General features: G+C 37.2%; 1 protein-coding gene across 2 annotated transcripts in view; it reads left to right on the top strand.

The window, feature by feature from the left end:
- Positions 1 to 25,162, top strand: part of Nipped-A (Transcription-associated protein Nipped-A) — a 32,727-nt gene extending 7,565 nt beyond the window's left edge. The window contains exons 9-45 of one of the 2 annotated variants that reach the window (XM_085188755.1): positions 577 to 795; positions 906 to 2,717; positions 2,803 to 3,001; positions 3,215 to 3,450; positions 3,572 to 3,812; positions 3,905 to 4,106; positions 4,185 to 4,518; positions 4,761 to 4,922; positions 5,009 to 5,260; positions 5,499 to 5,698; positions 5,784 to 5,854; positions 6,522 to 6,727; positions 7,307 to 7,480; positions 7,758 to 7,952; positions 8,357 to 8,527; positions 8,854 to 9,102; positions 9,345 to 9,605; positions 9,699 to 9,812; positions 9,880 to 10,067; positions 10,148 to 10,386; positions 10,473 to 10,704; positions 11,021 to 11,207; positions 11,442 to 11,572; positions 11,671 to 11,821; positions 12,134 to 12,277; positions 12,383 to 12,653; positions 12,877 to 13,088; positions 14,130 to 14,345; positions 14,614 to 15,102; positions 15,338 to 15,502; positions 15,769 to 15,906; positions 16,066 to 16,272; positions 16,720 to 16,900; positions 20,143 to 20,368; positions 20,546 to 21,330; positions 23,113 to 23,252; positions 24,105 to 25,162. In XM_085188755.1, the coding sequence (XP_085044881.1) occupies positions 577 to 795; positions 906 to 2,717; positions 2,803 to 3,001; positions 3,215 to 3,450; positions 3,572 to 3,812; positions 3,905 to 4,106; positions 4,185 to 4,518; positions 4,761 to 4,922; positions 5,009 to 5,260; positions 5,499 to 5,698; positions 5,784 to 5,854; positions 6,522 to 6,727; positions 7,307 to 7,480; positions 7,758 to 7,952; positions 8,357 to 8,527; positions 8,854 to 9,102; positions 9,345 to 9,605; positions 9,699 to 9,812; positions 9,880 to 10,067; positions 10,148 to 10,386; positions 10,473 to 10,704; positions 11,021 to 11,207; positions 11,442 to 11,572; positions 11,671 to 11,821; positions 12,134 to 12,277; positions 12,383 to 12,653; positions 12,877 to 13,088; positions 14,130 to 14,345; positions 14,614 to 15,102; positions 15,338 to 15,502; positions 15,769 to 15,906; positions 16,066 to 16,272; positions 16,720 to 16,900; positions 20,143 to 20,368; positions 20,546 to 21,330; positions 23,113 to 23,252; positions 24,105 to 24,401 (9,897 nt within the window). In that variant the 3' untranslated portion in view covers positions 24,402 to 25,162. The remainder of the gene's footprint in view (positions 1 to 576; positions 796 to 905; positions 2,718 to 2,802; positions 3,002 to 3,214; positions 3,451 to 3,571; positions 3,813 to 3,904; positions 4,107 to 4,184; positions 4,519 to 4,760; positions 4,923 to 5,008; positions 5,261 to 5,498; positions 5,699 to 5,783; positions 5,855 to 6,521; positions 6,728 to 7,306; positions 7,481 to 7,757; positions 7,953 to 8,356; positions 8,528 to 8,853; positions 9,103 to 9,344; positions 9,606 to 9,698; positions 9,813 to 9,879; positions 10,068 to 10,147; positions 10,387 to 10,472; positions 10,705 to 11,020; positions 11,208 to 11,441; positions 11,573 to 11,670; positions 11,822 to 12,133; positions 12,278 to 12,382; positions 12,654 to 12,876; positions 13,089 to 14,129; positions 14,346 to 14,613; positions 15,103 to 15,337; positions 15,503 to 15,768; positions 15,907 to 16,065; positions 16,273 to 16,719; positions 16,901 to 20,142; positions 20,369 to 20,545; positions 21,331 to 23,112; positions 23,253 to 24,104) is intronic. The other variant, XM_085188762.1, reaches the window with a different exon arrangement.
- The last annotated feature ends 1,367 nt before the right edge of the window (positions 25,163 to 26,529 follow it).

Below are 26,529 nucleotides of genomic sequence, written 5' to 3'. Positions count from 1 at the left end.
TGGAAAATGCTTATTGAAACTACGAAAATGCGGGTTGCATTAGGGTTTAATTAATTTTCACATTATCTTAAGTGCTTTGCAAACATACATTATATGAATAATCCAGTAGTAAAAGCGGGCGAAGCCGCAAGGGGGTCGCTAGTTATAATATAAAATAAATAAAAAAATTAAGGATGAAAATACAGTAAAATCTGACTAATATGGCATTTCATTAAACTGAAATGTCCATAAAAGCTTTATGCTGAGTGTTGCTGATGTAGCAGATGGTAAAAAATAGAAGTTAAAAATACTATAGAAGTTTGAAATGTTACAACACAGGGGAAGCAGATATAGCAGTAGTTACTACCATGATGACCATAATATAAAGGGTCTTGGACGATTAGCAAGGGACAGTCATCATGCTTTTGTATTAAAGCAAAGGTTCATAGATAGACTGCAACATTCCAACAATCAGGCACCCTCTGGTATTCAATAGTGGATAGCGAGATTGTATTGTGTCACAATATTTCTTCTCTAGTGGTGATTCTTACATTTTTTCGTAGCTTAAACTTATGTAATGTATATAAATATTTTTAGACTACAACAAATAGTGAAGGGACATCTACTACAACTATAACTGGTCAGAAGCAGTTCAGTGCTCGAGAGACACTAGTTTTTATAAGACTAGTACGATGGGGACTTCAATCTCTTGATATATATACTCTATCAGCCCCGAGGGCATCAGCGCAGCCGCCGGCACAACCCCATGTACGCTCTAAAGAGGAAAAAGAAGTACTTGAACACTTTAGTGGCGTGGTATGTATAGAAATTATAACGCGTCTTTTATTACTATATACTATTTTAATTTTAAATTTTATATATACTATTTTAATTAAATATTTCTTAAACTGTAATGTATTCTCCAGTTTTCAATGATGAACCCTCAAACATTTCAAGAAATCTTCACGGCAACAATATCACACATGGTTGAAAGGATAAACAAAAATCCCACATTACAAATAATTGCCAATACTTTTTTGTCAAATCCAGCTACGTCACCAATATTTGCGACCGTACTTGTTGAGTACTTGCTGAAGCGTATGGAAGAAATGGGAACAAATTTAGAAAGATCTAACTTGTATCTGAGACTGTTTAAATTAGTTTTCGGTTCTGTCAGTTTGTTTCCTACTGAAAATGAGCAAATGCTTCGACCACACTTACACAGTATAGTTAACAAAGCTATGGATTACGCGATGACGGCTAAAGAGCCATACAATTATTTCTTGTTATTACGAGCTTTGTTTCGCTCAATCGGAGGCGGCAGTCATGACTTATTATATCAGGAGTTTTTGCCTCTACTGCCCAATCTTTTAGAAGGTTTAAATCGGCTTCAGAGTGGTCTTCACAAACAGCATATGAAAGACCTGTTTGTAGAGTTGTGCCTAACTGTACCTGTTAGACTTAGCAGTCTATTGCCTTATTTACCGATGCTCATGGATCCGTTGGTGTCGGCACTTAACGGATCTCATACCTTAATATCACAAGGATTGCGAACTTTGGAGCTCTGCGTGGATAATTTGCAGCCAGATTTCTTGTACGAACATATTCAACCGGTAAGAGCCGACCTTATGCAAGCCCTGTGGAGAACATTGCAAAATAATGAAGTTGCAAGGATAGCATTCAGAGTCCTAGGTAAATTCGGTGGAGGAAATAGAAAAATGATGATAGAGCCACAAAGGTTGGAATATCGGGAGACGGACGCTCCTCCGCCCGCAGTCCAGGCTTACTTCCAAGATCAACCCAAGCCTATAGATTTTGAAGTAGATAAAGTAATAGAAACCGCGTTTGCAGCTCTAAAGTCTAGCACAACTGATCCGTTCTACAGACGTCAATGCTGGGAAGTTCTTCGTTGCTACCTGGCTGCGTCCCTCAACTTAGATGACGATAAAGCCACTCTTCAAAAATTATTCAACCATCCTAGTTTCTTAGAAGGAAAAATTCCACCTCAAAGTGGTCCATACTATAAATGCAGCAATAGCATAGTCAGAAACACTCACTGTACTGCCCTAACAGGGATGTTCGTAGCTGCTGCGATAAAAGAACTACGGCATCACGTTTTACAAACTATGATATCACTTGTGCGACATTATACTTTGGTGGCTATTGCTCAGGAAGCCGGGCCCTTTGCTGGTTCAGGTGGTCCTAAAGATGGTCTCGATGCGTTAGTGTTAGTCGACGCCATTGCGGTAGTAATGGGACATGAAGAGAAAGAATTGTGCAAACCAGGCCACTTGGCTTTAGTATTAATGATAGAAACTGCGGCAACAGTTTTGGGGAGCAAGGAGCGCGCTTGCCGTCTTCCTTTGATGGAGTACTTGGCGGAACGTATGTCGGCATTGTGCTACGAACGAGCTTGGTATGCGAAGCTAGGAGGATGTATCGCTGTCAAATTTATGTTTGAAAAGATGGCACCCGAATGGGTTTATAAACATGTGTTTACGTTTTTGAAAGCTGTTTTATTTGTAATGATGGATCTAACTGGCGAGGTATCATCGGGGGCCATTGACATGGCTACTATGAACTTGGAGCGCTTAGTGCGTGTTTGCGTGACGGGCCCGGGCGTGCAAGGTGTGGAGCCCGAGGGAGACGTAGCAGCAGCTAAAGCTCGCGCTCTACACGATATCTTGCAAGAGCTGGTGCTGCAAGTGACCAGTCCCCACCTTCTAGTTAGACAACAGGTATTTTTCATTTACTAAATTCTGTCCTAAATATAATAATTTGAAATATACTTTGAATAAGTAATGAATTGTTTAAATGTTTTAGGCTATGAAATCATTGAAATTAATTGCCGAACTGCAAAATAAATCAGTAACAGAGGTAATGGATCCTCATAGGGAGGTACTGGCTGACATCATTCCACCGAAAAAACACCTACTTCGTCATCAACCAGCTAATGCGCAGATGGGTCTCATGGATGGGACGACATTCTGCACAACTCTCAACCCGAGATTATTTACAATAGGTATGTCTATATTCTTGCACAAGATTCCTTTGTTAAATATGATAAATATTTCTTTAAGTAAATTTATGAAAAGTTTTGTAACTTACTGTTTAAGTTATTATAATTATTTTTAGAGTTTGTAAATAAAGTTAATTTTTTGTACTAAATAACTTAATTAACTAGATTTTTAAATAAGGCTTATTGGTATGATTCTTTAAGGGTTATTTATTACAGATTTAAACATAAACGAGCACAAGGTGTTCTTCCGCGAGTTGCTATCTCTATGTGAAGCGGAGGACGCTATGCTGGGCAAGTTGCCGTGTTATAAGGGAGTGAACTTAGTACCTCTGCGCGCCTCCGCCCTCCGCGCTCTCGCTGCTTGTCACTACATACAGGAAAAGCCCTGCAGAGAAAAAATATTCCAAGTGCTTTATAAGTCCTTAGAGAAAAATGACCAGGAGTTGCAACAGGTATACAATCATTGTTATCGTAACTATCGGAAATGATATAACATTTTGACACATTAAAATAGTTAATTAGTTTTTGCAAATATTTTTTTCACACTTGTACTTAACATTCATGCTGTTTTAGGTGGGCTTCGAATGTATGCGTAAGTTTATATTAGGTTTCCAAATTGATATGGAAATGGTGCATCCGGTAATGAGACCTTTATTACTCACGCTTGGTGATCATCGCAACCTCAGCGTGAATGGTGCGAAGCGGCTCTCGTATTTAACCCAGCTATTCCCATCTACATTTAGCGAGAAGCTCTGTGAACAACTACTGCAGCTGTTAAAGAAACTTCTAGACTATTCTATTCAAACAAATAGAGGTATGTGATAAGTAATTTTACTTTAAAATATTTAAAATGTTATTGAGTTACTATTAAAAATATGACTATTTTAAACTATTCCTTTTTCATAGGAGGCAATTTTCTACAAAGTGTATCAAAGAATATGGAAAACGAACAAAAAATTATAATATTAATAGGTATATTTCATCAAATACCTGCTGCATCACCGCGTTTCATTGACGTGTTATGTCGCCTAATATTCCATACTGAAAAGTCGTTAATGATAGAAGCTGGATCTCCGTTTAGGGAGCCCCTCGTTAAATTTCTTTTAAGGTATGTATACACAATAGACATTTTAAATAATGTAGCGTAAAAAATAATAATAAATATTATAATATTTTTTATTAACAGGTACCCGAAGGAAACATTAGACCTAATAATGAGTGACAACAACATAAAAGATCAACAGTGGAGTCGTTTCCTAGTGTATTTGGTAAAGCATTCAGAAGCTGGGTCAGCATTTAGAGAAGCATTACAAACGGCTAAGAAACCTCGACTTATGCAGTTATTAGCTGCTAACAGTGGTGGTGCAGGAGCCACCGTACCGCAGGCCGACAAAGCAGAAATGCAGTTCCAGGCCATACGGGTTATATCCATCCTAATAAAGTGTGACGACCAATGGCTGTCCACTCAGCACGATCTTATTGAATTGCTGAAAAGAATTTGGTGTACTGATCAATATCATGTAAGTGGTTACATTTTTCTATAAATTGTTGCACAGTACATATCCACAATATAAAATATACTTCAATTTCGTCCCTTTTCAATTTATTTACAATTTTCTTCTTATCCGTACTAATCCATACGTTACAGTTTGTCCTTAGTATCAAACTAGAAGAAAAAACTAATTAAATAAAATTAATATAAATATGATACTAATTAGAAATATTTTTAATTTTTTAATCAACATATATATTTGCTTATCAGGAAGTACACAAGAAAGTGGACAATGTAGACTGCACTCATTGGAAGGAGCCAAAATTAATAGTGAAAATCCTATTGCGCTTCTTCTGTCACCATCCGTCTAATATCGATTTACTGTTTCAATTGCTTCGCGCTTTATGCGACAGATTTATACCAGATTTTCAAGTAAGTACATATATTTCTTTTAGAGAAGTAAGAAGTTGGATGGTAAATCACTTTTCTTCATTCTTATGCTTAAATTGTTTTTTTAGTTTTTGCGCGATTTTCTGGAAAATACTGTAGCGCAAAATTATACGGTGGAATGGAAGCGCTCAGCGTTTTTCCGATTCGTCGAACATTTTGCAAGTGACGCCATGTCTCAAGAACTGAAAGCTAAAGTATTACAAATGATACTTATACCGTGCTTCGCGGTCAGCTTTGAAAAGGGACAAAAGATTGTCGGAGGTCCGCCTGCACCATATCAGGATAATCCAGACAATGTTGTATCAGTATTTATAAATAATGTAAGTTTATTTTCCTTAAATTAAATATATTGCTAGAAATGTGAATAGTAAATAGAAAGAATATTAATAGTAAATACAAAAAATATTAATAATATGGAGATAAATAATTTTTCGTCGTTACATTTCATGTAAAAAATTTTTTTTTTTTTCATGCGTGTAGCATTTTCAAATTATACATGGAATAAATTTATCCACAAATAAATGTACTAAAAAAGTAATAATATTTAAAAATTACCAGGTAATAGACCCAGAAAACCCATTCGCGTGTTCAGACGCAGTGCGCATTTCGCTCCTGCAGTTTGCGTGCTTACTGTTGGAGCAAGCGTCCGCGCATATCCACGACGCCAACAACAAGAAACAGGGCAACAAGCTGAGGAGGTTGATGACCTTTGCGTGGCCTTGTCTGCTGGGGAAGAATTATGTTGATCCCGCCACTAGGTATGGACGGATTCCAATGGATGATGGATGAATCAATTAATTTTAATATATAATTCTCTGATATTCTTGATTTTTTTTGTTACAGATATCATGGTCACTTATTGCTTAGTCACATTATAGCCAAATTTGCTATTCATAAGCGCATCGTTCTTCAAGGTATGTATTAAATAACATATTATCGGCATAGAGTGTCTAACCTGCTAACAACCTACTAAGCAAATTCTTAAGACAAAAAAGTAAAAAGAAAACTTCGATTATTTTTAAAACTTTTTTGTTCTGTTCTGTTCTGTTCTTTCTATTAAGCCGTCAGACATTCTTCCAGTCCAACTGACAGAATAAATTAAATATCTACTCTGTAAATGTCTTAATATTATCATTCATGCAAATTCAATACCAGTTCGCTCCCTTGTGTTGCAGCTTCACGCTGTATTCCGCGCATAGCAGGGCAGGTAGAGGAAATGTAGGATTCAGATACTATATTCTCCATATTCCGTTTAGTTTTCGTGACATTATATTTTATTTTATTTATAAATACTTTATTGCACAAAGAAAATACAATTAAATTTGTAATTTAGATACTGTATCTAGCATAGGCGGCCTTAACACTATAAGTGATTTCTTACAGGCAACCTTTTTTTTTAACAAAAACTAATAGTACGATACGATTATATGTTGAGAGCGACAGGGAGTGGAGGTGTAACTCAACGCCGCGCTTTGTCTTGCAGCAAGAAAATGAAAGAAATTAATCTTGTTATTTAGCTTGCTTGTTATTTAGAAAATGATTACATACAAAATTTCATACAAATACAAAATTTGTATACAGTGTTCCACAGCCTACTGAAGGCGCACGCAGTAGAAGCTCGGGCGGTGGTACGTGCAGCGCTGGAAATACTCACGCCCGCGATGCCCCAACGAATGGAGGACGGTAATACTATGCTAACGCACTGGACTAAGAAAATCATTGTGGAGGATGGACACTCGGTGCAACAACTCTTCCATATATTGCAACTCGTGGTTAGACATTATAAGGTGTGTAGCGTTTTAGTTTATAACAATAAATTTTTAACTTTTTATTGAATAAAAATTAGTAAATCACAGTTATTAGGAATAAATTTGATTAGATGACGACTTTTAAGCTCACTATGAATATTTGTTTTGCAAATTTTAGAGTTTTTTGAACTCTATGCAGTTCTCCAATATATTTTTCATTTTTAAGAATTTTAACAACTTTTTTCATTGTGTTTATTTAAAATACAATAACTGTTTCTAATACAGTTTTTTTTATTTAAGTTGAAAATTAAGTTTTTCTTTCCAATAAACAATTAAAGTATAAAAAAGATACTTAAAGAATATGGCGGTCCTACAGTAAGCTTGCAAAGGTACATTGGTAAAACTTTTAGAGCTGAAAGAATATTTTACTTTAATTTCTTATGCAGAGTAACCAATTTTAGGTAAGTGCTCAGAAATGGTCGCCGATGAATTTGTAGGAATTATGAATAATGTGGAAATGTAAATTGGGGCTTTAAAATGGACTGGTTGGTCAAACTGACTTGATTGGACTAAGTTGTTGGATGAGACTAGCAACATTGTTATTATTATTTATTTCAGGTATACTACCCAGTGCGTCACGCGCTAGTGGGGCACATGGTGGCAGCAATGCAAAGACTAGGCTTCTCTGCGACAGCGTCTCTGGAGCATCGCCGCCTTGCCGTTGATCTCGCTGAGGTGGCGCTCAAGTGGGACCTACAACGTATTCGGGACCATACACCATCTGATGGTGTTGTAAGTTTAATCTATAATATAAATTGTTATTTATATGTAAGTAAAACTATAAGAATTTAAGTCAACTGTCAAGTCTGAGATCAATCTTGAGATACTGTTTTAATTTATAAATTACATATCTATACTAATATAATAAAGCGGAAGAGTTTGTTTGTTTGTTTGAACGCTAAGATCTCTGGATCTACTTGTCTGATTTACCTTGTTTTTGTTTTGTATGAAAGCTGCATTCTTATTAATGAATCTGAAAAGATAGTATAGATTATTCATTTTTTGTCAGGTGGCTACGTCTCCAAGCGGCGCGATGAAGCGCGTGTCGTCGGACGAGAGCGGCAATGAGGCGCGCAAGGCGTTGAACACGGGCTGGGCGAGCCCGCAGGCCAGCGTGTCGCGCCTCGAGCCCGACGCCGCCAAGCCCCTCGACCGCCAGCATGTCGATGTGGTCGTCAACTTGCTGTTACGACTCGCTTGCCAGGTGTGTGTTCTTTTTCTACAGCTATTTTCATTTTTTTGTTCAATTTGTTTAGAAGATTCCTATTTTGTTAAACGTTAATGTTATAAAATTGGACGTCAACATTATTTTCGCAAATTAGGTTGTACACGATTGAGCGCTTGTTTTATATAAGTGGGAATGGTAGTGATGGGTATCAATACCGCTCATACATCCAAATATTCCTAACCATCTTTTTAAAAATGAACTTGTAATTTCAATAATGATACATGTTCAAAGTGACGAACAAGAGTGCATTTAATTTTAGCAATTATTTCCTATATAATTGCTAAAATTAAATGCACTCAAAATGTATGTAAATATATAAAATATTTTTTTAGAAATATTATTTAGTATATGAATACGTTTATAATTGTTGAACGTATTAGATACTGCAAGTGAACGAGGGCGGCGTGGGTGGCGCGGCGGGGGGTGCGAGCGGAGCGGGGGGCTCCCCTGGCGAGCAGCTGTCGCGGCGCTGCGTGCTGCTGTTGCGCGCCGCGCTCAAGCCCGACGTGTGGCCGCACCTCTGCGAGCCCAAGTTGGCATGGCTCGATAAGGTACCTAGTAATTAAGTGTATATTATACTTAATTCATAAAAGAGAGGCGAGGCGTAGGGGCACAAGCGAGCGGCTGTACTAGCGATAGAATATTAATATTTACTCCTCGCTCTGGTAATGCGGCAAAGCACTACGTTGTTGAGAATTTCAACGTAGCTCGATAATGGCTTAGTGGTGAGAATATGTGGACGGTAAAAGTCGCGGGTTCGAAAATATTCAATATTTATGTAAATATTAAAAAGTGGTTAATTAAAAAGAACTATTAATTTGGTTATGGGATGTTAATGGCTAACACACTTTTTACACGCTTTTTCTAATTCTTTCAGATATTTTCCACGGCCGACACGAATGCAGCGGCGTGTGCAAACGCCTGCACTGCTCTGGAGTTATTGGTGTTCTTGCTAGGTGTATTACGAAGGGAACAGATTCTCGCAGCTTTAAAACCATTACAGCGAGGGCTGGCTGCGTGTGTAGCCTCCACGAATGCTAGGATTGTGCGCTTGACGCACAATCTGCTTGCTAAGCTGACTGCGCTATTTCCTACCGAGCCTTCTGGAGCTGCTCAAGCTTCTAAAGTAATTTCTTCTTCTTCTTTCTTTAATAGTACATTAATGTTATTTATTTATTAAAGTTTTTACATCATCTCATACCCTAAGTTTTTTATCCTAGGAACAACCTCAAGAACAAGTACCAGTGTTACTGATACCAGTTCAATCAAAATACATACATATTATATAACATGTCTATAATTTGGTAACCAAATAAAAGTAAATCATAATATACTATTAATAATTAACATAAGATTTTTCGTTTTTAGTACGAAGAGCTAGAAACATTGTATGCTTGTGTAAGCAAATACGCATGTGAAGGTCTAGCTACATATGAGAAGTCCGCGGGCGGAGGCACCGCGGGTAGCAGCGCTAGCGCTCTATTAGGACCTCTCATGATGTTAAAGGCCTGCTGTACTTCAAGTCCTGGATACGTGGATAGATTATTATTGCAGCTTATGCGTGTACTGCAACGTATGGCTCGAGATCATGTCGCTCCTAACCCTGATTCTGCTACATCTGATCTTTTGGTAAGGCTCTGTCTATATTGGTTGGTTTTAAGAAAATGGAACAAGGATTTTAATTACATTATAAACAAAAATAATATTGATATTTTTATTCAGATTTTAGCACTGGATCTTCTTAAAGCTCGAGTATCGGTTATGCCGGTGGAAACAAGGAAAACTTTCATTGGAACGATACTTGTTGGACTTATTGAAAAAACCAATGACGCAAAAGTAAGTATATACATTTACGACTATAATACGTATATCAAACAAATATTAATGTATTTAACTCTCTTAGGTCATGAAAGCGATTACGCGTATGGTAGAGGAATGGGTGAAATGGAAAGGAGCAGCCGCTGGAGCTGCGCCATCTTTACGTGAAAAATCTATTCTTTTAGTGAAACTCATGCAGTACGTGGAGAAACGTTTTCCGGATGACCTTGAACTAAATGCCCACTTCCTTGATCTCATCAATTATGTGTACAGGTATGTACAATAAGTAAATAATTATTAGTTGTTTTTTATAAATGAATATTTTTTATTTATTATAAACAACGTATTAACAGGGATGAACACTTAAAAATGACTGAACTATCAATGAAACTAGAGCCAGCTTTTCTTGCCGGGCTGCGTTGTCCTCAACCTGCAATCCGTGCTAAGTTCTTCGAAGTGTATGACAGTAGTGTACGACGCAGAGTATTCGACCGTCTGCTTTATATCATCTGCTCTCAAAATTGGGAACATATTGGACAGCATTTCTGGATTAAGCAGTGTTTGGAGTTGCTGCTAGTTACTTGCGTATCTAGTAAGTTTTTTTCATATTATAATATATTGCTTTTTATTATGACGTGGAAAAACATTCAAAATTTAAATAAACCCTATTATTTTTAGCTACCCAAATACGATTGTCGAATTCAAAGTACCTGCTTCCCAATATAGCAGCAGTTATTAACACAGCTGATGTAGAGGAAAAGAAATCATTTATAATGTTTAGCAATGTGAAAGAAGAAACGGTAGACAGCGCCAGCGACTCACTCGATCCCGACAAGGAAGATGTACTTGATATGGATTTGGATTCTAGTTCTAACACTAAAGACGATTTGACTAAGAACGTACCCAACAGGTAATATATTATTACAGTGTTGTAGTTATGATTTAAAAAAATGTGTAAAATATTAAAATACTTTATGCAAATTATGACATGTGAAATCTAGACCATGGAAAACATAAGAAACATATAAACTTTATAATGAATTCTTTTTTGCTTATAATTTTATTTTTTTTGAGTTGTGGATATTATCCTGACTTGTCTCGAAAATTAGGTTGTAGTCAAGAACAAACCCTTGCTCACTCTCTTCTTTATACGTTTTTCTGAGTATCAATATTTGTTACATTTTTAAATAGATTTTTATAATATATCCAATGAACATATATTTCAGACAAAAGACACTAAACCAGATAGTAGCAAAACAATCGGAGTTCCTGGAGCTGGCGCGCCGCGTGCGCACGGAGCAGCTGGTGGCGGCGGCGGCGCAGCTCGCGCACATGGACGACACGCTCGCGCACCACACCTGGCTGCGCCTCTTCCCTGCGCTGTGGAGCGCCTTCGACGAACGACAGCTCACGGTAACCCACTTATACTTACCAAATGGACTAACAATAATAAAATAGCGTACTGGGTTCCTGACACAAACTATTGTCTTTATGAACACAAATTGCCAAGCTTGATTAACTGCGTAAATAAAGTATAATTGTCCCCTTGATTGTTATAAACGTGTAATAGCTATCGCTAACGTAGTTGAAGATACTTCATGGTATTATAATCGAATTAACGTATATATAAACGTTACTACTTCGCAGACAATTATGAATGAGATAGTGCCGTTCATAATATCAGGTGTTCACGTAATTCAGCGAGATCAACCTCTCAGCGCACTCAACACGTTTATTGAAGCACTCGCGCGTTGTAACCCACCTGTATCTATTAAACCGTAAGCCGCATTTTAATTTTATTTTAAAATCCATTTTATATCTCGAAAATCTAAAAAAAGTGATAAGTTAAATTAATTTTGTTTTGTTTTTATAACAGACCTATGATGAAATATCTCGGTAAGACACACAATTTGTGGCACCGTATGACACTTAACTTGGAACAAATGGCAATCGATCAAGCTGGTAACAGGACAAACCGGGAAGCACTTGAAATATATGATTATGAAGTTGATACAACTACACCGACTGTAAGTGGATTATTTAACCTTTTTTTTTTCAGCTTTACTCTATATTTCGCATGTAGCAGGGGGAGCCTAGTGTTAACACATTCTGCTCCCTACTTGCCGCCGAATTCGGGAGGCCTTGCGGGTTGAATGGTGGAACGCAACGCCTTGCTTTGCCTCGACACCGGAGCAAAGAACTGAAAATATTGAATATTTCATTTCCTCGAATGGGAATCGAACCCACATCAAGCTTACAGTCACACGCTTATGCCCCTGCGCCTCGACTGGCTTATATTTTCTTAAGTAGAATAATTATACATTACAATTTGTTTTTAGGAAGTATTAGATTCCCTTAGTGATATGTATGAGTTACTACAAGAGGAGGACATGTGGTCGGGTTTGTGGCAGAAACACTCCCGATATCGTGAGACAAACGTTGCTATTGCTTATGAGCAGCAGGGCTTCTTCGAGCAGGCTCAGGTAAAAATATTACTTTAATATGTCTTAAATTTAATTTTGCAGATTTTTAAAGAGTAGATATGAAAATCTCATATACATATAAAATATTGTTTGATATGTTATTAGGCCGCGTACGACGTCGCTATGGCTAAACTAAAACAAGAATATTCAGCAAATCCGTCGTCTTACACTATGCACAAGGAGTGTACACTGTGGACTCAGCATTGGACCAAGTGCGCCAAGGAGCTGAATCAATGGGATTCTCTATTAGAACTTGGCTTAACTAGAAGCGTTCGGGATCCATTCTTGATACTAGAGAGTTCGTGGAGGAACCCTAACTGGCCGACTATGAAGGATGCACTCGCAGAAGTCGAGTACAATTGTCCAAAAGAGCTAGGTAACCATAGTTAACAATATTAACCTAAGTAAATTCAAAATAAGATATAATCTTAGCTGAATTTACTACTAATTAAAAAACTGTGTATGTATATAGAGGCCGTTCTGTAAAGAAAGGATAATTTTGAAATATCACATAAATTGTATCTTTTGTTGAAGTAATGTTAATGTATTGTTCATAGCATATATGAATAGATACATACGTATGTATTCCTATTACACAGCGTGGCTAGTGAACCTGTACCGCGGCTACCTGTGCATCTGCGCGGGTGGCGAGCAGCAGCTGGGCGGCGTGGAGCGGCACGCGGAGGCGGCGGCAGCGCAGTGCCTGCGCGAGTGGCGCCGCCTGCCGCGCCTCGTGGCGCACGCGCACCTGCCGCTGCTACGCGCCGCCCAGCAGCTCATGGAGCTCAGCGAGGCGGCGCAAATACACACCGTAAGTGCGCTTCTATCTTCCCTAAGCAATCTCTCTATCTCTCTGTCTATTATTAAACGTGCGTCTAGGGACGACGTAACTTTAACTAAGCTATTTTGAAATTATTTACTTTGAGAATTTCTTTGAGACCTTAGGTTATTACTTTATCTTATTTATTGTATATCAAATGATAAATAAAGAAAAAGTTATTTATTAATATTTTTTGCATTTGTTATAAAACTAGCGGACGCGCGCAGCTTCGCTTGCGTAATTAGGGGTGAATTCTAATAAACCACGAAACATGTGTTCAATGAAATATTTTTAAGAGTCTAAATTTCAAATTTTATAAAAATCGGTGGCGATTTAAAGATTTTTCCATACAAACTTTCAACCCCTTATTTGCACCCTTAGGGGGAGAATTTTAGAAAACCATGAAATACGTGTTCAATTAAATACTTTTAAAAATCTAAATTTCAAATTTTATAAAAATCGGTGCCGATTTAATTTTTTTTCCATACAAACTTTGAACCCCTATTTCACCCCTTTAGGGTTGAAATTTTTTAAAATCCCTTCTTAGTGGATGTCCAGATTACAAAAGTAAACATCTGTCCAAATTTCACGTTTCTACGCACAGCGGTTACGGCTGTGCGTGCGTCTTACCTCAGTCAGTGAGGACAAGTCCTTTTATATATATAGATATATTTTAATCTTAGTTACAATTCTTGAATATGTACATTAAGTTTTATGTATGTGCATTATTATTTTCATTATTTAATCCTATAAAAGTAAAAATTTTCAATTAGGTAATAAACTCACTATCTAGAGTATATCTCTATAGCACACTAAACCCTGAGTCGTGCGAAGAGACGAGAAAGAAGCGTCTGTACGAAATAAATCTAGAACAGCCGCTGCCGTATACGTAAGAGAAAGGGAAACCAAACAGACTAACGCTGTAACGATACGTTACGTAACGCAGCGGCTTACCCTCTCATAAAAAGTTATCACTTTAAAAAGCAAACATTGTTTACTGCCAATATTAAATGGATTGTTCACTTTACACAGGGACTCCTGCACAGCCGGCCCACATCGCTGCACGACATGAAGGCCATAGTGAAGACGTGGCGCAACCGCCTGCCTGTGGTGGCGGACCCGCTGTCGCACTGGGGCGCCATATTCACGTGGCGCCAGCACCACTACCAGTTCATCGCCTCGCACTACGACTCGCAGACGGACCACGCCTCCAACCACAGCATGCTCGGTGTTCATGCTAGTGCACAGGTTAAATATTTTTTGATATGCTGTTAAATGTCACGTAAAAATATCAGGGCTCCCCAAAGGGGATAAAGAGTTTGACGATTGAATTTGAATGTGTGGAGGAGGCGAAAGAGGTATGCGTAGACTTTAGACGCTCTGTTCGCTCTATCTACCACACTAGGGATAAAAACTAAAAAACAAAAAGAAAGTTTCGGTTTTAGTTAGAATGAAAAACATAGTTCACAAAATACATTATCTTACCATTTGTGATTGGTTTATTTAAAAATTTCAGGCAATCATACACTTTGCGAAGATAGCAAGAAAACACAATCTATCTGGAGTCTGTCTCGATTCTCTACACAGAATATATACTATTCCAAGTGTCCCCATAGTGGATTGTTTCCAGAAAATACGACAGCAAGTGAAATGTCACATACAAATGTCCTGGACGGAGGGCAAAGACGAATTACAAGAAGGATTGGATATGATAGAATCAACGAACTTTAAATATTTCACTAAAGAAATGACAGCTGAATTTTATGCGTTTAAGGGATTGCTTCTAGCTCAGTTGGGACGTTCTGAAGACGCAAACAAAGCGTTTGCTGCAGCAGTACAATTACATGACACTTTGGTTAAGGCGTGGGCCTTATGGGGTGATTATTTGGAGCAGATCTTCATAAGAGAACCTCGACAAACACAAGTCGGAGTGTCGGCTATGACATGCTTCCTACACGCTTGTAGACATCAAAACGAATCAAAATCACGGAAATACTGTGCTAAGGTGATTCATTATTTTGTGTTCGATATATACGCGTTATTTTCTAAGATTTCTGTTAGATAAAAATTAAAATAAAACAAATTAATACTGCTCTCTAAGTAAAATATATTTCTTTTGTTGTACACAGCCCCCTTTTTTAAGAACTATTTATGTATTTGAAAGTTTTGGTTTACCTTGTTTAATCAGTTTTTAAGTCTTGGGTGAACAATATGTTTTATAAATATCAATATTTGGTTAGGTACTCTGGATGCTAAGTTTCGACGATGAGAAGAACAGCCTAGCGGAAGCATTAGACAAGTACGCAGTGGGCGTGCCGCCTGTACAATGGCTGCCATGGATCCCGCAACTGCTGGCCTGCCTTGTACAGTATGATGGCAATGTCATACTGAATTTACTGAGCCATGTAAGTGAACTTTATATTTTTCTTATTTATTTATTTACAAATGAACTATCTAACCAACGCTTTTGCGTTAGTTTATTTGTCAAACTACTATTACTATATTTGTACAACTAGTATACATATTTTTTTAAAATTCATACTAGTATTTATGAAGTTAGCATATTCAAGTAAGTAAACTCTTTATAGAACACCTTAAATTATTGTAAACAATAGTATGAGGTGTTATTTATAATTATTGTTTTATAACGAGTAACATGTACGTTGGGCAGGTGGGGCGACTGTACCCGCAAGCAGTGTACTTCCCAATCCGCACGCTGTACCTCACACTGAAGATAGAGCAGCGCGAGCGACACAAGAGTGCGGAGAGTCTCGCCGCGCACCTACCCGCCACCTCTACTGCTGCCACTGTTAGTATACTTGTTATTTTTTTTATTTAGAATCACGATATCGGCCAGAGGAAACCCAGTGCCAAGACACTCTGTCGGCTTATATCCCCTGCCTACCACACTACATGCAGCTATATGCTACAGCGTGAAACAAAAAAATATTTTTTTTTATCGTCACAGTCTGGAGTGAAAGCAGGTGAAGGGTCTACAGCAAGCACAGCTGGAGCCAGTAGTTCAGCAAGTACCAGCGCCGGTACGAGCAGCAGTGCGGGCGAGGCTGGCCCCATCAAAGCCACACTGCCAATGTGGCGCTGCTCAAAAATAATGCAGCTGCAACGCGAAATACACCCTACCGTGCTTTCCTCACTCGAGGGTATAGTTGACCAGGTGAAGTTTTGTTTTTAACAACTTTTGAAAAAATTAAGTTAATTCAACACGATTCGAACCTGTGCCTAGCGCTTTACTACTAAGCCATACGTTCTTCCATCCAAGTCGAAACTCGAAACACTTTACGCTTGTTCCACCATATTTATGTTGTTGGCATTTCTGTAAGATGTTTACAAATTTTCACTTTCACACCCAAAGATTAACATTCGTAAATATTAAAAACTCTTACAATTCCGCTATTCACCTCGAAAATTGGGCGGTTCTTGGCGAATACACGTTCTTAATACGAAGTTCTCTGTGCCTATCCTGATACATGCGAGTTACAGCGTGCAGCTATAAAAAAAATATACGACCCAGAAGATAATTAAGACGTTGATACTGGACCCTGTGGATGAGCCTTAGCAAACGAAAGCCTGTTTTATAAAAAATATTGTGGGACCTATCCAGATGGTGTGGTTCCGCGAGAACTGGTACGAGGAAGTGCTGCGGCAGCTGCGCGCGGGGCTCGCCAAGTGCTACGTGGTGGCCTTCCATCACCGCTCGGCCGTCGCCGTCGCCACCGTCACGCCGCACACGCTCAACTTCATTAAGAAGGTCGTCTCCACCTTCGGCATCGGAATTGGCATTAGTAAGTCTATATTTTATATGAATCGCGTATATTTTAATATTAGCGGACTACTGCAAAGTGTTCGAAACGTCGGTATTTCAAAAATGTATAATACTAAAATATATGCGATTAAACCGGTCAGAGAGATTTTTAAAATGTGGGAAAAATCACGAAATGGATTTTTTTTATAAGTTATCTTACCTTACCTATAAATGGAGTACGAATAGTATATATTGATCGCTGGCCCATATAACATTCAGTGGACGTTCAAATTTATTTGGACACAATTACATTTCTTATAGCAAATCATGCTATTCTTTCTGCTTAATAATGCTAAATTGTAGCTGCAAAATATGAAAAAATAAAACTGTATATTTTAATAAATAAGGCCAGAAATTAGGCCTTAATTTAATAAACATGGAATGGAATTTTACTAAATATATCGTTTTCTTAACTTATTCAAATTCAATTCAAATTCAAAATATTCTTTATTCAAATAAACTTTATAAGGACTTTTGAATCGTCGAATGTACATGTCAACAAAAAGCTACCACCGGTTCGGAAGGCAGTTCTGCTGAGAAGAGCCGGCAAGAAACTCAACAGTTGCTCTTTTTAAAGTCAATGGTATATTTTACTACTAGCGACCCCCTTGCGGCTTCGCCCGCTTTTACTGTGCTACTAATCTTTTCAAGTACTTATTAAAATATATTTAAATGACTATTTTTAAACGGAAGAAATTATAAACAAAAACCTACCTACTACTAACTACTACAAAAAATGTGAAACCAAATATATCGCGCTTAAATAATACATTCAACTCCAATTATCCAATACGTGCAAACGCATCTATCTAACCGGGTTTTTTTTTTCGAGCTTGTGGTTAATGCTGAAGGGGGTATTCTGTCCCTGATGAAAAGCAAGCACGACGTGGCCTGTGAGGAAAATTAAATAGAATTCATCGGCCGGGAATCGAACCCGGGCGGCCCGCGTGGCAGGCGAGCATTCTACCACTGAACCACCGATGCGTGTAAGGCAGGAGGGCGCGGACGCGCTATAGGCGAGTGGCGAGCCGTTTCGCAGCAAGGATTTTTTGATATTGTAACAACTTCTAAAGTACTTATTAAAATGAAAAACAGTAAAAGACAGTTTTGATTTACATTAAATGGCCAACGTAACTAATGTACTTATTTATATGCTGAGAGTAAGGGATAAGTGAAACTTGAGTAACATACAGCTGATGTGTCAACGGCGGGATGTGTCAACAATTAAATGCGTTTTTCTGTAAAACTATTCGCAATTTCGAAATATTGTAAAAAGCAAATTTTATCTTCGTTTAACGTAGAAAATTAATAAAGTATTTTAAAGGATAAGGATTAATACCATTATGGAAAAATATCCCTCACAATAAAAAATATATTGAAATTATTATTTTTAGACAGAAAAATGATCACTACACGTTATTCTTAAAAGATACGAATATGCTCTCGCGGACTTTTTTGTAGATCTTATTAAGAGGAACAATACTCCAGTACATTTTTTTCATGTAGTACTTACCATTAGAGCAGCGCATGCGCGAAAGTGTCTCAACGGGTAGTACTTTATACACATTTATCGTATTTATGTTAATTTACATAAGAATGTACAAATAATAAACTATATATAAACCTTCTACGAAAAACACTCGACTTAATGGTGAAGACCGCATCAAAATCTGTTGGGTGGTTTAGAAGAAGAAGAGTTAGAAACAACAGACAGACACGAAAAGCGACTTTGTTTTATAAGATATAGGATTACATTAGTTGGCAGCTGTCCTGCCTGACATTCAATAGACATTAATTCCATACATGCTTATCCTCTAAATATTCTTGAACAGTGTAATAAGCTTTACTTGTTAGAATTTTTTTTACAGATATTTTAAATTTTGGAAGTGGCAAATTAAGAATACACTGCGGAATTTTATTATATACACGTATACTCAGCCCCATAAAGGATTTATTAACTTTTTGGAGGCGAAAACTTGGTGTAACAAGCTTATCTTTATTTCTCGTAAACTCAACAGATTTTACCAAAAATCAAAAGTTAAAGTCTAGTTTCTAGCTGAAACGCTTTGCGAATGTTGACATTATACTTGCTAATTGATGTATTTTTAGAAATGTCACAATTTTTTTGTTTTCATTGTGTGGCCTTTTTCATTCAGACTATAATATTTGCCAGATTTTTGTAAAAAGTCTAAAACAATTTATTTATTTCTCTTACAATATAAATAATTTTAATAGCTCAATAATGCCCTACGTTTTAATTTTCAAGGACGTACGTATAATGTTAAACTTTTATATGGTATTTTTTAATTTGGCATAGGATGTCACTTATCTTATCTTAGTAAAGTTTTAAACAGATTTCGCAATTATGTGAACAGTTGTTACATTGGCCATTATGATTTGCAAATATCAAATTTGGATGTTGTATGAATACAATATTGTTAGAAATCGAAAGCCTACGTTTTTTAAAAAAAAGATCTAATAAACAAATATCGTCTATAAGTTTCTAAATTATTCGGAAAGAAATTTTCCTTCCAACACTCGAGTTTCCTTCCAATAAGAGTCGTGTCTACAAGCAACTGCCCTCGTTTGACACAATTCCACTGCTCTTATAGTCTTTTTGACCTATATATACACTCTTTTGCACGAGTTCGCTAACAATATATTATCTTTGTTAATGCTACATCTACGTAATATATAAAATAATTGGTCAAAAGATTCTTCTACATTTATTTCAAATTTATTAAGCCCGTCATATAGATATTGTTGTTGCAAAGGGATAGAAGACATTTTTACATTCATAACTGGAATAGACCTCTAATATTCTAATCGTTCAAATGTGTAAGATGAAAGTATTATTTCAAATGAATCATTGCTTACTATATGTATACACTGTGAAATTCAAGCTCTTTTTATAGATATAATGAATGAAAATAAACATATACTTAATATGTCTTTTTTACATTTAATATTTTTAATATAATTAATTTATTAATTATTGCTTTGATGTCGGTGGATATTGCAGTGGTAGACGTATATTTTGACTCGACTTGCGATCTGTAGCAACACATACAATAAGTAGTAGGCCCATGTGATTTTATTTGATCTTGTATGTTTTGGGGAACTTTGTGTACAATGGCTTTTCGGTCCTCAACATGTGGTAGTGAGCGTAACGTTGGGCCATGTGGGCGTTCTATACACGTACTCCATTTTGTATGTCTACAGAAAGTGTTTCAAGTACTGTAAGTGGTGCATTCTCTTCAGCTGCATCGGAGAGTCTCGCGCGGCGCGCCCAGGCCACCGTGCAGGATCCTGTGTTCCAGAAAATGAAAACTCAGTTCACCGCAGACTTCGACTTCACGCAACCCAATGCCATGAAACTGCAGAACCTCATACAGAAACTTCGAAAATGGGTGAAGATACTCGAGGCCAAAACTAAGGTTCTACCCAAGTAAGTACACCGCGGCACAGACTTGCTACCCAGGTAAATATTCTGGACATTTCTTCGCACTCATGTCGTTAATTTCGTTCACTCTTTGGCTAACGATATAGATCATCTCATTATTTTAGATTTAGATAGTGCATTCTATATCGAGACGTGATTGAACACATATCTCGCGAAACGCAGGTCGTTCCTGATCGAGGAGAAGTGCAGGTTCCTGTCGAACTTCAGCCTGAAGACGGCCGAGGTGGAGCTGCCGGGTGAGTTCCTGCTACCCAAGCACACACACTACCACGTGCGCATCGCGCGTTTCATGCCGCGCGTGGAGATCGTGCAGAAGCACAACACGTCGGCGCGCCGCCTCTACATCCGCGGACACAACGGCAAGGTGTACCCCTACCTCGTGGTCAACGACTCGGGCCTGGGAGACGCGCGCCGCGAGGAGCGGGTGCTGCAGCTGCTGCGCATGCTCAACCACTACCTGGGCAAGCAGAAAGAAACGGCGCGCCGTTTCCTGCACTTCACAGTGCCGCGCGTGGTGTCCGTGTCGCCGCAGATGCGCCTCGTGGAGGACAACCCCGCCTCCGTGTCCCTGCTGGCCGTATTCCGCGCCGAGGCGGGCGCGCGCGGCGCTGACGCTTCGGCCCCGCTGGCGCGCTACTACTCGCGCCTGGCCGCCGTGCAGGCGCGCGGTGCGCAGGCCTCGCACGGCGTGCTGCGCGACGTGCTGCGCGAAGCGCAGGCGGGTGCGGCACCGCGCGGCCTGCTGCGTGCGTGGGCGGCGCGCACGCTGCCGGCACCCGCCGATTACTGGACCTTCCGCAAGATGCTCACGCTGCAGCTGGCGCTGGCTGCCTTCGCCGAGTACGTACTGCACCTCACGCGCCTCAACCCCGACATGCTCTACCTGCACCACGACTCCGGCCTGCTCAACGTCGCCTACTTCAAGTTCGACGTCGACGATACCACAGGTAAACTAAAATATATAAAGTGTGTAACGACACAAATATTATGTAAAACCATTATTTTTTAGAAACATGCAGTGCTTATAATACATACAGTTAACACACAAATACATTACATTAGCTAATAAATTTTCCACTTACACATTAAACATGAAGTGAATACAAAAAAATAAACTTTAGACGTCTATAAAATTAACAGAAACAAAAAACTATTTATATTAAAGAAATAAATAAGTTATTTAATTAAAATAATATATTTCTGCTAATAGTAAAGTTTCTTAAAAGTATATTTCTTTATAATGATTATATTACGTTATTACGTTATACGTATTACGTTGTCTATTACAAAACTCATTTTTTTCGTTAAACAGTTAGTTGTATATTGTATTTATTTATAAACGAACCCACGACGGTAGTTAAAAAATAATATCATAAAACTAACAGTAAAAAATAATTATGCCCTTCATATATATGTAAAATTTATAAACTTTATCAGTTTCTTGTTTATATGATTGCACTTAAGACATTTATAATATTTTCCTTAACTAATTCCGTTTATCGATTCAACTTTGACTTTATTAAAACTTATTAATATAAATAGAATGGCTGCTTCTAAAATGTAAAAAAAATCTAGCTGTAGATTCAATATTTGTAATAAATTTTTAATAATTCTGCCACTACACTGCCACTAAAAAAATGGAAAACAAGAGTGTCTTGACATTGTATACGTCTTGCTTGTCTGCTAAGCATTTTAATGACAATGGATGGTAAATGGAAGCAGCATGACAAATTACATAAAATCCAGGAAAACGGCGTTGCGGACTGGAGCTAGTTAAACATTGTATGTGTATTTAGAAAGAATTAACAAGTCTAAAAAAGTAAATATAACATATTATTTTCTAATTCTAGATTCGTTTAATAAAAATATCTGTTTATTAAAACTATTTTCTTAGATGAACAAAATAAAAGAAGTCGTAAAAATTTTATGATTGTTAAGTTCTTAAGTCTTCGACTTTTAATGGCATCCAGACTACCTCGATAACCCTGAACGTGTTTTTTAGTTTATTTACACTTCACAATAGTGCATTTTGCTTCGTTAAAAATTAACAACTTTTGAGTTCCTCATTTTGTACTTGGAAACGTGTTTTATGTTGTATCGACTTATATAAAATGCAATGCAATATAATTAGCAGCAATAAAAACGCTTCAATCTGCGCTCTGTCTCTCTCTCAGGCGGATACGGAGCAGGATTGTAGGCGAGATACGAGTACTGTGTGTATTTCGTTAAACAAATCTCGTGTGTTATTAAAATTAATGAGAAACGAAAATTACACACATTTTTCGTGACACATCAATTGATATGAATTTTTTATTCATATATTTGACTAAAATATACTTAATAGTATTTCAACTTATACAATATTTATATAATAGTATTTTATATTAGAGAGTAAAATAATTTCTTACTTTAATTTGTAATAGAAAAAGATGTCCATTAAAATACTGTTAATATAAATGTATTTTGTGAAAGAATAAGCTTAGAAAGAATAAGCTTGTATAAGAATAAGCTTTCTTCTCTTTACATTTTGCAATGAGAACCATCCTTTCATTTCTTTTACGTATTCGTATTATTTATCTAGAGTCCCAAACGAAAAGCGTTATTGAAACAAATCCTTTCCAATCCAAATTAAAATCGAAAGAATCCTTTCGATACTGTGACGCAATATTTTCGAACAGAACTTATATAGTTAACCTACTGATATAAAATATTAAATCATTTGTGCGTAGGTGAATTGGACGGCAATAGGCCCGTGCCCTTTAGACTGACTCCGAACATTGCGGAGCTTTTGACCAACATCGGCATCACAGGGCCCCTCACGGCCTCCATTATCGCGGTCGCTAGGTGCCTCGTCACGCCCAATTTTAAGGTAATATACACAATTTTTTTATAAGTATAATGTTGAGGCAAGACGTGGCGCAGGAGCACGAGCGTGCGCGAGGTAAACGCGACAGGTTGTGAATTCGAACCGTTTTTGAGGAAATGAAGTGTTTAACATTTTCATTTCCTCGCTAGTTTCCCGGGTTCTCTCTGTCTAACGTGTTATGTGAGGAATACGTCGCGACGCTAAGAAAGAGTGTAATATTACTTGTATTTTTTACATATCTATACTTCTATTTTCAATAGGTATATAAAATTATTGATAAGCAATTTTATATGGCGAAATTGAAACTTTTTTAAACAATCAGTGTCATATGCTCTAAAATGTTTCAGTGTATTATATTTTTGTGTTATTGATTGTAAGATACATTCGTTATTCTGAGAAGGTATAAATAACAAACAAATATTCTATTTATTTATTTATTTTTATTATGTATGTGTATTCTATGTAGTTTATGAGATAGTATTTATGCAGGTGTATAAATATATATATGTTTGATCGCGCCATGCCCTGTCTTTTAAATTGATTCTTCTAAGATTAGGTTGCCTGGAAGAGATCACTTTTTGTGATAAGGCCACCCTTTCACATTTATTTTTTGTACGATTTTTTTTTTGTTTTTGTTAAATATGTTTAATAAGGTGTGAAATAAAGAGTTTTTATGTTATGGTATAACAAATAGTATATTATATGAGACAAATAATATATTATTTACATAGATTTTATACTATCAGATGCTATATATGATCATACCGGATGTATTTTATTTCTGACATGTTACTTGCAATAGAATTCAAAATATCCTACAAAATATTTATATAACAATGGTGTCAAACTGTGCAGATTCAGTCCATACTACGAACAATCTTGCGCGACGAAATGGTTACTGGATATAGGAAGCGTCTCGAAGACAAATCGGGGCTGCCGACCGCGGGCACGTCGGCGGAGAGCAAGCCCATGGAGATGGATAACGACACCATCATCAGTATGGTGAGCAAGGCGGTCACGGTGATCTCGGGCAGGCTCAACGCGCTTGCCCAGTTCGATGGGCCCGACAGCAAGGTGGCCACGCTGGTGGCCGCGGCTAGCAGCCCCGACAACCTGTGCCGCATGGACCCCGCCTGGCATCCATGGCTGTAAAACGAGCCCCGGAGGATCGACTACCAGAAATATACCAGTTCATTTTCATTTTGTGACATCTGGAAAATATATCTAGATTCTGGAATACAGTGTCAGTCGGAAACGTACGATATTTTTTATTTTATTTTTTCAAACGTGTTAATTTCTATATTAATATAAATAAAAATTATCTTTTAGAAATTTAAACACAACTCATGTTTAACTTCTACTTAAAATGATGATATTTTAAGTAAGAAAATGCTTTATTCAATGTAGTTCTACATAGCTACATCACGTGAGCGGTAATAATCTCTTTTTAAGTGTTTTAAGTATTCTACTATCGTACAATATTATTATAAATGACAATTAACATAATATAAGAATATTGTAAAATTGCAATTTGATTTTAAAATGCAGTGATACTCTAAAATAAAAGTTATTACTTTGATTTTAAAAATATAATGTTTAAGGTAAGGTTAAATGAAAACCAATTCAATTATATTTTACTAAGGAATATCTGGTGAATGGATGATACATTTATTGATTGTTGATAAATAAAGACTGAGGTGGTTTTCGAAGTAAAGCTCATAAAAATATGCTGTTAAATATATTAAAACATAATTATATTCTTCATTTTATATTGAATATCATTTTGACTGCAGTAAAAATTATTTTATATGAGCACATGCCTTCTTGTAAAGCTATATTGCAAGTATGACATTTGATACATGAAGTAAATTGAGCTTAATGTGCATTTTGTGAATAATAATAATACATTACAATTAATGGTCGTTTTATTTATTACTCTAATTTGAACATTTTACCATAAACGACAAATTGAGACCGACGTGACGCAAGGACACAAACAGGATGTGGGTTCGATTTCCACTCGGGGGAAAGAAATATTAAATATTTTCATTACCTCGCTCTGGAGGTGTGCAGCGTGAAGCTAAAGCTAAAAATACCTTATATGGGAAAAGATGGGCAGAAGACGGGAAATATTTCTATAAACGTTATATCTCCTAATGACATTTAAGTGCAAGACAATCTCTCTTTTTTTTTTTTTTAATAAATAACAATGAATAATATAAATAAACTAAAAATAATTTACATTGTTCATTCGGTCCAATTGTTTTATTTTTAATTTTGAAAGCCCAATGAGTACTTTAATAAAAATAATATAAAAGACTTTAAAATGCCTAATGGAAATGTCAACAAAAAACAACAAATTTGGACATAAACAACGCACTACAAGTACAGTTTTAAAATCGGCACTCGTCAAAGTGAACACGGCGAGATGTTGTTACGTACACATCGATCGGCAAGCGAGGTATGTATAAATAACTGGTTGTTGCATGTGCGGCTGTGCGACCGCCGGCCGACAGGTAGGCAGCAGGCAGGCACCGAGTGAAAGTACCGCCAGCATCAAGTGCAGCCAGCGAGTACGAGTACGAGTCGTCCGCCGCAATCTACCTCCATCGCTAGATAGTAAAACTGATTTCATCACGTTAACAATGGGAAAGAAAGTGCAATAATTGTAGGATCATGCAGGAACTGGCGAATGGCGGCGTTCCACTGAACTGCCTTTCAAATAGTGCAATTTGTTGGTGTAGTCCATGTTTTAAGCAATTAAACTATCTCTTTGTCTGTTGGCTTTTTTGTGTGGCTGGTTTTTTTGGATAATCAAAGAAATTATCGCACCATTTAAACATTTAGAATCATTTTTTCTAGAGAAATAATGTGTGGGGTAGACATTTCCCATCTCTCTTCTCGATACTGTATAAATAAAATTATACCGCCCTTGTAGCAAATTTTATACTTATATTATTTAACGCTATCGACGCATGATTTTTATTTCCAGTAACACTCTTATTCAATTTTTTTTAGCTTCACGCTGTATCCCGTAAACAGCAGGGTAGCCAGGCAGCCAGCAAGACACTTCTTTCCCCACTTTGTGTTCTTCCAATTGAATATACAATGAAACAGCTGCTCTGATTGTAAATTTGAGGATTTTAGTACAATTTAGTGTTGTAAAATCGGCCTCGGTTTTTTCAATATTATCTTAATAGGATAGGTGTAGCTTGTTATTACATAAGTAATTACAGGCGATCATAATAGGTCCTTTACTGGGACAACGAAACGCGTCATC

Source organism: Heliconius melpomene, chromosome 1 (genome assembly GCF_056956725.1).
Source record: "Heliconius melpomene rosina isolate 202511_hmr_F chromosome 1, ASM5695672v1, whole genome shotgun sequence".
Classification (NCBI taxonomy): Eukaryota; Metazoa; Arthropoda; class Insecta; order Lepidoptera; family Nymphalidae; genus Heliconius; species Heliconius melpomene.
This window is presented reverse-complemented; position numbering and strand designations above follow the sequence as displayed.